This window comes from Pteropus alecto, unplaced genomic scaffold (genome assembly GCF_000325575.1).
Source record: "Pteropus alecto unplaced genomic scaffold, ASM32557v1 scaffold166, whole genome shotgun sequence".
In the NCBI taxonomy this organism is placed as follows: Eukaryota; Metazoa; Chordata; class Mammalia; order Chiroptera; family Pteropodidae; genus Pteropus; species Pteropus alecto.
This window is the reverse complement of record NW_006439757.1, coordinates 4784354-4794625: the sequence shown is the minus strand read 5'-3', so window position 1 is coordinate 4794625 and position 10272 is coordinate 4784354. Positions and strand designations below refer to the sequence as shown.

The 10272-nt window shown below is 34.5% G+C and overlaps 2 protein-coding genes across 3 annotated transcripts in view; one reads left to right on the top strand and one right to left on the bottom strand.

Moving 5' to 3' along the window:
* The first annotated feature begins 4 nt into the window (after positions 1-4).
* On the top strand, positions 5-3588 carry CUNH4orf46 (chromosome unknown C4orf46 homolog). 2 transcript variants are annotated; one of them, XM_006917001.3, is made up of 3 exons: positions 5-155; positions 344-538; positions 2031-3588. In XM_006917001.3, the coding sequence occupies exons 2-3, from the start codon at positions 353-355 to the stop codon at positions 2184-2186; spliced, it is 342 nt and encodes a 113-aa protein (XP_006917063.1). In that variant the 5' UTR covers positions 5-155; positions 344-352; the 3' UTR covers positions 2187-3588. The 2 variants fall into 2 exon arrangements, with proteins under 2 accessions (XP_006917063.1, XP_024906145.1); XM_025050377.1 differs by lacking the exon at positions 5-155 and having other exon boundaries at positions 258-538.
* A 2799-nt stretch (positions 3589-6387) lies between these two features.
* Positions 6388-10272, bottom strand: part of RXFP1 (relaxin family peptide receptor 1) — an 84905-nt gene continuing 81020 nt past the window's right edge. Inside the window, exons 15-17 of the mRNA XM_025050400.1 lie at positions 9626-10036; positions 8740-8958; positions 6388-6872 (exon numbers count right to left, since the gene is read on the bottom strand). Of these exons, the coding sequence (XP_024906168.1) occupies positions 6571-6872; positions 8740-8958; positions 9626-10036 (932 nt within the window). The 3' untranslated portion in view covers positions 6388-6570. The remainder of the gene's footprint in view (positions 6873-8739; positions 8959-9625; positions 10037-10272) is intronic.

The following is a 10272-nucleotide window of genomic DNA, read 5'->3' as shown; positions in this document are numbered from 1 at the left end:
TAGGGAAGAGCCTACAAATCCCATAGGACAACGCACACACGGCAGAAGGGACTGGGAGGTGGAGCGACGCGTGCGGAATCCTGGGAGTTGTAGTTAGCTGACGAGCCTTCTGAGCCTTGAATGGAGCTTTGCGCAGGAGCAGTGAACTGCCCAAGGTAAATTGACTGACGTCTCATTGGTTGCCCTGAAAAAGGAATCAACTTCGCGAAATTGAGCAGACAGCCTCAGGAAGCCCGGGCGGGATTTCGAGTGGGAGGAGGCGGGGCTTCTGGGTTTGGGGCGGGAGCGGTTGAAAGACAGTTGGTGTCGGTTCCGCTGCTAAATTCTGATTTCGCCGTCCCAGCACTTCTCCATGGCAGACTCTGAGGACGCGCGGGTTTCTTCGCAGCCACCGCCGCCTCCCTTCTCTCCCTCGTCTTCAGATGCCTCTTCAGCATCTTCCCCCGGCGTCCCAGTGAGTTTGGACTGGCCATTTCCAAGCAGGAATAGTGGCCGAACGGTGGACCCTCTGGAGGAGGTGGAGCTGCAGATCGGAGACGTGAGTGTCGCCGGACAGGTCCCGCGCCGCGTCCCTACTCGGTGCTTGTCCGAGGACGGACAGTGGCGGGGCCAGGGAGGAAGGGACAGGGAGTCCACACACCCGGCCTGGCTCGTGTCGCCCTTCTGCCCCCTGAAGGTGCGGGCTGGGGGTGGGTTGGGAGAAGCCCGCGACCGACCGCCCCTTCCCCCGAGAGCTCGGCCTTTAGATTTAGTGTTGAGGAATTAGGGATTATGCCTCTACCTGCTCCATCCCTCCCTGTTTTCTTTTTGCTTCGCCTTCTGGTTTGTTATCCGCTGTAACCCGAACCCAAGCAGCCCTACTGCTCGGGCGTATGCTGGATCTGTCTGCCCTCTCATCCTCCCGCCTTGCTGTCTATTGGTGCTTAAGATCAGGCTGTGATTGCTCGCAGCGGGACTTAGGAAGAGCCCGTTGTTCTAGTTGGCCACCTGCCCAGAGCCAGCTGAAAATACTGTCATTGCTCTGCACCCAGGTTGAAGGGGTTAGTCGCTGCCCCTGTAATCCCGGTAGGTTACATTAACCGTTTGGTCACAGACCTCCTCCCTATGGTTGCTAGAATGCATAGTTTGTTGAGTCTCGAAGTCCCAGAAACTAGCGCGCACGCGCGCACACACACTCATCTACAACCCTAACACACACATACCACCGGAGGGGGTGACAGTTTCAGTATTTAAGGACTCTGAGTGGGTCAAGCGATAACGTAAGTAAGGTGTAATCTTCCTGGGTGAACTTTGTGGAATAGACCTTCCTGTGCAAATTGGAAACTGGGGAATGAACTGGATTATCTCATAGCTCAAGTATTAGGGTTTTTTGTTTTGTTTTGTTTTAAAGATGAAGTGCTGATACAGCTTCTGTTTTTGCTGAACAAGACAAGACTGGTTTCAAGTGAATATGTGGAATGGAGTGCTGATGTGTTATCTAAGAATAGTGTTATCTTTATGTCGTAGCTGAAGAGAACCTTTAATTTAGTTTTCCACCAAGAGTTGCATATTTTCTGCATGTGTTTTGATTTTGTTGATGTTACTTGTCAGAATATCTGTTCTTTGGTCTATTCATTTTCATGGTCTAAAGTATTCATAGGTGAAAATAGTGAACGATGCCCTTGTTACCCCAATATCACCAATATCAGAAAGTTTTTTATGATAAAGTCCTTCAGATACTTCTAGTACTTAGTGTCAAGGGGTCCAAGTCATCTTGTTGAGCTAAGTGAGACTCCAATGTATATTCAATTAAAAAAAATATTGACTTGTCATGTCTCATACATCATGGATATCTTTCTAGACATTTTCCTCACAGCTTACTTCATATTAAAGAATTTCTTAGATTCCTTGGAAGAACTGGTGTTTTAGTTTGAAGATTTTTTACTTTTAAAGAAAATAACTTGGGCAGTGGTTTTAAGGTTTTAACTATTTTAGACTATAAAATGAAATGAGAATTTAAAAATAAACTTTTTTTTTTTTTTAAATTTCAGGCAGCATTTTCATTATCCAAACTTCTTGAAGCCACATCTGCAGTATCAGCTCAAGTGGAAGAACTTGCCTTCAAATGTACAGAAAATGCACGTTTCCTTAAAACATGGAGGGACCTCTTAAAAGAAGGCTATGATTCTTTGAAGCCTGACAACTGATTTGACAACTCGTACTTTCTCATTTATATTTGCACATGTACCATATGTATAGGAAAATCTCCAGTAGTTCTGTATAAAAATTTCAAATGAAAAATTTCAAAATGAAAATTTTCTTGGTTTTCATCACTTGTGTGAAAGCAGAATACTGATATTATTTTTGATGCTGGCTGATATTTGTTTATCTTAAATACTTTCTGTCTTCTAAACTTTTATAGAATCCTTTATGAATGTTAATTTCATCAGTAGATAATACGATAGTGTTATCAGTAGCAAACCCTATAGACCATTATTCTATTCAATTTGCAAGAAGATGCCAAACATGGCAGAGTTTGAAGTTGAGCTTCATTTTATGGACCAAAGAAGGTGACTTTAAGGGTAGCAGTGTTAGATCCAGGTTCATTAGGCTAAATTCCCTAGAACCAATCATTGTATCTTATTTACTTCCATATCCCCAGCACCTAGAACAGTGTCACACCACAATCACTAAAAGTTTGTTAAATAAAAGAGTTGACAACATAATTAAAATCTATTTTTTCTTCCTGTTTTTAACATGAAGATAATTGTTTCTTTAAAAATATTTAAATCAGAACCTCATTGACCTGAAGGAAAAAAATTTTTTTTAACGGGGATTTGAACTTTAACTGATGACAGCTTTTTAAAATATGTGATAAATATTTTTTGTCCTATGAGGCTTTTTTAAAAAAAGCTTTTACTTTAGAAAATAAAAGCATGTCTGGAAAGAATGCATATTTTCCCTATTTATTTCTAAGGTTAACTGCTTCTCCAGATAATATTTCTTGCATTCAATGTTGTTATATCTTTGATTGTTCCCTTTAAAGTGCTTTATCACAGTTATGGCTCTGTACTACTGGGGTTTTATAAGTAATCTAAATTCTAAATATATTTCTAAAGAAATTATTTAGTTTTTAATGTATCAAATTTAAATGCTGTGATTGTTTTGATATTATGTGACCTTATTGACTATGTTCAATTATACTTTTCCTATATCTTATGTTGCTTTTTGTGTGTGTGTGTGTTGTGGGAGTAGGCGGGGGTGGTTTATGTCATGTGTCAACGATTAAGCCAACTAATCTTATACTATTTAACTCTGGGCATTTTTGATATGTCATCTTAATTCTTTGTAGATATGGAGATGTGTACAGAACTATATCTAAAGCTCCACAATGGAGCTATGAAAGGGGACAAATGGATGGGCAAAGAATAATTTTGTTTAGCATATTAGGTCATAGTTCTTGATTAAATTTTTAAGTTAAAGATAATACATATGGTATGTTCCTGTAATAAAGAGATGCATGTTTTGACATTAGAAAAATATTTTACATGTAATTTTTTAAAAGGTACAATTTTTAAAATGTACGAAAATAAACTCGTTGAAAGCAAACTTTGTTTCTATTTTTGGGGGTTCATTACTCTAAAACTTTTTATTGAAATATTTCAAACATAACAGGATAGTGAATGATTTAAAGGACACCAATGCATTTCTGCCATGAAGATTTAATCAATGTTAGCATTGGGCTATATTTTCTTCTGATCTATGTATGTATGGAAGTTACTTTATTTGGGAAGGTGGAAAGAAGAGTGAATGAATTGAGTAGATGGGAAACTAAATGGCTTTAAGAAAACCATTTGAAAATATTTTACATGCTAAAAAGTAGTTTCAGATGTATATTTTGTAAATTCACAGCATTTCTAAGACCCTTAAACATAGGTTATGATTAAGCGTTTTGTAGGATGACATTTTATCTGTCCTGTCTTCATGACTACTGCTTCTATTCTTTTTAAAATACTCTTTAAGAAACATAATTTTCCATTTGATATTAGTAATAAAACTTAAGGTAATAAATCCTGAAATGATCCTATAAAAGAATTTAAATGTATTTTCATTTTTGTAAGCTTCTTAAAAATTATGGTCTGACTAGTTAAGAGAATTAAATTATAAACAAAATTATAGCTTTCTCTTCTGATTTTTATTGAAAGTGTACCACATTCCTCATGTATAAAACTCATTGGAATCACCCCAAGTAAGAACAAAAAACTCAAAGCAATCCATATTTTTAACAAATTTCAGGTAATTTAGTTCAAAAGAAATCAATATACTTTTATACTCAATAAATGTTTTTGATTCCAGTGTTTTCATGGTTCAGACATTTTTGATATATTTAAAAACTACTTGAAAACATTTTATGAAAGCAAAAAAATTCCTATAGCTCAGAGTCCAGTAGAATAGCTAAAAAAATAGTATGACCTGGTTACCTGTGCAAACAAGGTAGAGCCATCTCTTGATGACAACTGCTTTCTGTTTAAAGTAAAAAAGGTATATATAGACCTTTCTTTCCTGAAGTTAAGTTCCTAAATGTGTGCATTCTAGCTCTTCTTTTTCCTTTAAACGGTTTTATTGAGATATAATTCATATACCATAAAGTTCATCAATTTAAAGTGTATAATTCACTGGCTTTCCAGTATAACAGCATAGTTGTTTATCCACAATCAATTTTTGAACTTATTTTTTGCCCAAGAAGATGATCTCCACTTCTTAAGCATCACTCTCCCCACCCTCCCACACCCAGTAAACTAATCTTTCTTTATGAATTTGCTTATTCTAGATATTTAATGTAAGTGGAATCATACAGTATTTGTCCTTTTGTGTTTGGCTTATTTCACATTCACCATGCTGTAGCATGTGTCAGAACTTTATTCCTTTTTATGGCTGAATAATATCCCAGTGTATGCATATACCACACATTTTATCCGTTCATCAGTTGACGGGCACTTGGGTTCTTTCCTTCCATCTTTTGGTTACTGTGAATAATGTTGCAATGAACACTTGCATACAAGTATCTGCTTGAATCCTGTTTTCTACTCTTTTTGGACTTATATCCAGGACTGAAATTGATGGATCATATGGTAATACTAAGATAAGCTTTTGAGGAACTACCAAGCTATTTTCTACAGTGGGTACACCATTTTACATTCAAACCAGCAATGTAGAAGGGGGTTTCGATCTCCATCCACATCCTTGCAAACACATTTTATTTTTTTAAATTACAGTCCTTTTAGTAGATGTGAAGTGTTATCTCATTGTGGTTTAATTTGCATTTTCCTAATGGTTAGTGATGTTCAACATGTTTTCATGTGCTTACTGGCCATTTGTATATCTTCTTTGGAAAAATATTTGTTCGAGTCCTTTGCCCATTATTTTTTAATTAGGTTACTTGTCTCTTTTGTTGAGTTGTAGGAGTTCTTTAAATATTTTGAATATTAAACCCTCCTTAGATATATGATTTCCAAATATTGTCTTTCATTCTGTAGGTTGTCTTTTCACTTTTTTGATAACGTCCTTTGATGCACAAAAGTTTTTAATTTAGATGAAATCCAATTTATGTTTTTTTTCCCCCTTTTGTTGTCATTTAAGAATCCATTGCCAAATCCAAGGTCTTTAAGATTTACCCATATGTCTTATATTTAGATTGTTGATTCATATAGAGTTAATTTTGTATATGGTGAAGGTAGGGATCCAACTTCATTCTTTTGCATGTGAATATCCAGTTGTCCCAGCATCATTTGTTGAAAACACTATTATTTACTTGATTGTCTTGGCATCTTTGTTGAAAATCAATTGGCTGTAAATTTGAAAGTTTCATTTCTGGATTCACAAATTGATTGCAATGTCTATCCTCATCCTAGCTTTCTGATTCATCCCTTTATAGTACTTTTACTCTCCTTTTTCAATACCATATGGTGGTTCTCATTTAAAGCAAAAAGACAACAGGGCAGAAAGTGACAGAGAAGTGCTGTTTTGAGTTTATATCAATATCTTTTTTCTTTCATAGTAATAAATATGTTGTATTGGCTCTCAAATGTACAAAGACTTAAGAGTTAAGATGAATTCTTAAAACAGAACATCTGTATTTTCACATTCAGAATTTCTCTTGACGGTATTATAATCGAGCAGCCCCAAATCTTAAAACTTCAAAGTGTTCATGATTCTTATGTTTGCTGATATGCATGACAGGCAAAGCTCTACCTTAAACTGGAGCTGCAGATGGGCTTTGTATATTCTACTGTAGTTAAACACAATTTAATATTGAAAATTGAAAAGATTGTATACTGTCTACTTCCAGGAGTTTACCACAATGCCATGCAAATAGTGGGTACTCAATAAATGTAAGAAAAAAAAAAAAAGAAGAATGAATCTTTCTGAAGTAGATCTCTCTTAATTTCCTATGCAAAATATTTGCTAGTATATACACATTACCAATATAATTTATTTCCCTTTATATGGGAATCAGTCACTTTGAGTTTCCCCAAACAACCTCAAGTCTTTGTAAGCTACTTTCTTTTAGCAGATGGGATTCAGAGTCAGTTATGAACAGGAATTTAGTCTAGTTGATTGAGAAATTAGTGATGATTCATAGGGGTCTGTGAAAAGAGCTGGTGTCATTAACTTAGGTGGCATCTCCTGCAGTGACCACATTTCTAGCCAGGTAAATGACGGAGCACATGTCTTCTGACTTCTTTTGCTGTCAATAGATCTTCTTTGTCTGTAGTTATACCAAAACTTATGGATCATTTCCTTGAATGGTCTTGTGGTCAGAGTATAGAGAATTGGGTTCAAAGCACTGTTTATAGGTAGAATAAAAATCACTACCCAAGAATTGATGGTACCTGGAAGAGAAAAATAAAATAGTTCAGATGTTTATGGATATTTGCAAGGTATAGAAACGCTTTTCCTTGTTTCTACCCCAGTCCTCTTTTGACTCTTTATTTTTCTCTCTCTGATGTCATATTAAGTAAGTAGCAGGTCTACATGTGTTTCCAGGATGACTTTCCAGAGAGCCAGTGTTTGAGCTGGTGCTGCAAAATAGTAGGGTTTATTGCTAAGTAGCTTTTCTTGAACATATCAACAAAAGTATTCCATTAGGTAGAAATATTTTCCACCTATTATATATTATTATATATATTATTAGAATATGATTCCATTTGAGGAAGCACAATATTGTTTAGTATTAAATCATATCTTTTCAAATGTTTTAATGACTAAATAGTACATATAGTATTGCTTAACATATATAGACTTAGCTTTAATAAATTTCCTTTTGGCTATTTATTTGGTTTTACAAATAGGTATGCATTTTTTAGGCTTTTGGCTAGATATTTATTTTAGTAAAAACATCTTTGGTAACCTTATAAAAATCACTGTAGTATATATACAACTACCAAGTACTCAGATCTTTATTATAATTTAATTAATACTATTTTTCTTTCTTGTTGCTTATAAAATGTGAGATACTAACTGCTAACCATGGGATAGAATAAAATTAAAATTGTATGTTTATATATTTTTTAAATGTGAATATATACTGCACTATACATACAGTTAACAGGATTTTGCACCTTTAAAAATTGTGGCAAAATGTACATGAGTTTACCATTTTAGCCATTTTTAAGTGTACAGTTTAGCGGCATTAAGTATATTCACATTGCTGTGAAGCCATCACCACCAATCACCTTCAGAACTTTTTCATCTTGACAAACTGAAACTTCATACCTATTAAACAACAACTCCCCATCCCTTCTTCCTCTCGACCCCTGACAACACTATTCACAAACTTTCTGCCCCTGTGAATTCCAGTTATCTCCTATTTGTCCTTTTGTGAATAGTTTATTTCACTTAGCATAATGTCTTCAAGATCCATTCATGCTGTAGCATGTATCAGAATTTCCTACCTTTATAAGGCTGGATAATATTACATTTTGTGTAGGAAACATATTATATTTATCCATTCATCCATTGATGGACATGGGTTGTTTTAACCATTTGGCTATTGTGAATGATACTTCAATGAACATGGGTGTGTGAATGTCCGTTTCACTTACTGCTTTCAATTCTTTTGGGTATCTACCCAGTCGTGGAATTGCTGACTCATATGTTAATTCTAAGTTTAATTTTTTGAGGAACCACCACACTGTTTTCTCAGCAGCTGTGCCATTTTACATTCCTACCAGCAACATACAAGAGTTCCAATTCTCTACATCCTCACCAATACTTACTTTCTCTGCTTTTTGATAATAGCCATCCTAATGAGTATGATGCACATTATTTTTAAATGTCAAGAGTGTTTTCTTCTATTGTCTCTCATACTCTGGGATAATGTTCTTTGAATTGTTATGTATTCTGGGAAGAAATATTTCTTACCTTCTGAAATAACTGAAGTAATTATTTGATAATCATTTTGACCGATTTTTGTTTTTCAGGTCACCTTAAGCATGAGATTACCAGAATTTCAACATATTGAGTATAATTTGTTTGAGTAATTATTCCTTTGTTCCAATAGTAATTATGTTTTTAGGCATTTCTGGAAATAACTGAACAGCTTCCTCCCATAAACATTTTACTGAACATAACCTTAAGTACATATAACTCTCACTTAAATTTCTTGAAACGAATTGGTGTTAAGGACCTTAATTTTCTTTCTTAGAGAAACATCGAAGAAACAGATATTTCTTTACAGAAATTAAAAAAAAATTGTACCTGGTATTTCTACCTGAAGCAATGAAAGAAATTTCAGTACAAAAATAGGTATCCAGCATAATGCATCAGTAAATACAATAAAGAAAAACCGTTTAGCAAGGATCATCTCTTTTTTAACTTGATTCCGTATTTCAGTTGCTGTTATGGCACTTTGATGAACACTGTAAAACATGCTTCCATAGGAAAAAACTATGATGATAAATGCTGCCAAGTTAATACCTATTTAGAACACAAAGGTTATTATTAATGTATATAAACATTTTTTAAAACAAACAAAACACTGTTATTATTAAGGAGAAGATATGAGGACCACAAAATGTTTTTTGTTCTTCATAAGAATTACTAAGGTACACAAAAATCACAAATTTAAAAAAAATTTAAGTATTGCTGAAATAATAAGGAATAATGAAATGTTTAATTTTAAAATGGCATATTAAAATGAGATTATAGTGATAAAATGACTATCCTGGGCCTATTAAATTTAACCTTCCTAGTATTTTTTTCATAATTCAATTACTTTAAGCTACATGTAAAAACTTTTTTTATAAGAGAAAACATTTGTATGTCTACTCTCAAGCCAAAGGCTTGTATGGTTACTTTGAGTTTGTTCATATTATAAAAGCAAAGATTTAAAATTCATGAAATGCAATTGTTTAGTGATTGTCTTTTATTAAGGTGCTTGACGTTGGAATTTATATGATAAAGAGGAAATTTAGAAAAAGAATCCCTTTAGGGGAATCTGATAGACTCTGCCTCAATGATAATGGGAAAAACTGGTTAGATGATTTGGAATAAAAATCTGTAAATATTAGAAGGTATAATGAGATTCATGTTGTGATTTACTCTAACATTTAAATGAAAGAGCTTATAATACAGAATTTCTTACCAAGAAAAATTGTCACTGAATAAATCTGGGCTCCAACACTTTCCGTATCTTCTGAATGAAGAGGGAAACATACTCCACTGGTGCCATAGTAGTTTTTGAAAAATTCCTTATTGCTCAATGGAACAAAAGCCACTATAAACCCAGTAATCCAAATGAGAATCAGAACTGTAATTGTTCTGCATTTTCTAGGTCTTAAATATCTAAAAGGATACACAATGCAGATATATTTTTCCAATGTCAGAAATGTTAAAAGTAATACTGATACTTCTGTGGACAAAATGGCCAAAGATCCCACAAGCTGACAATGAACACTCTCCATCCACAACTGTGCATGCTTGTTGTATTCTCCACGAAACTTTAGGTCAAAGAGTCCAATCACGAATAAATATATTCCCATTAGGCAGTCCGCATCTATAAGGGTCAGTAAATTTCACAAATTTAGAGAAATAAACAGACTTATCAAGAAGAAGTAATATTTTTAGTATTAGCAAAAAATAACCAAATTTCTTCTATCTTGGCGGGAGTTAATTTTTATTCTAAGAATTCATTTGAGTTAAGGATTGCTTCGATTCTCTTTAATAACCACTCTTATAGCGCCCTCTACAGCTAAAAAGAAACCATTTCTCTGTTTTCCTCTAATGCAAGTC

What these genes read in the sequence shown, in the direction of transcription:
- CUNH4orf46 (XM_006917001.3), top strand. Translation starts at nt 353, where the DNA reads ATGGCAGACTCTGAGGACGCGCGGGTTTCTTCGCAGCCACCGCCGCCT. An exon ending in TGGAGCTGCAGATCGGAGAC is followed by an intron (nt 539 to 2,030) that starts GTGAGTGTCGCC and finishes TTTAAATTTCAG; the next exon opens with GCAGCATTTTCATTATCCAA.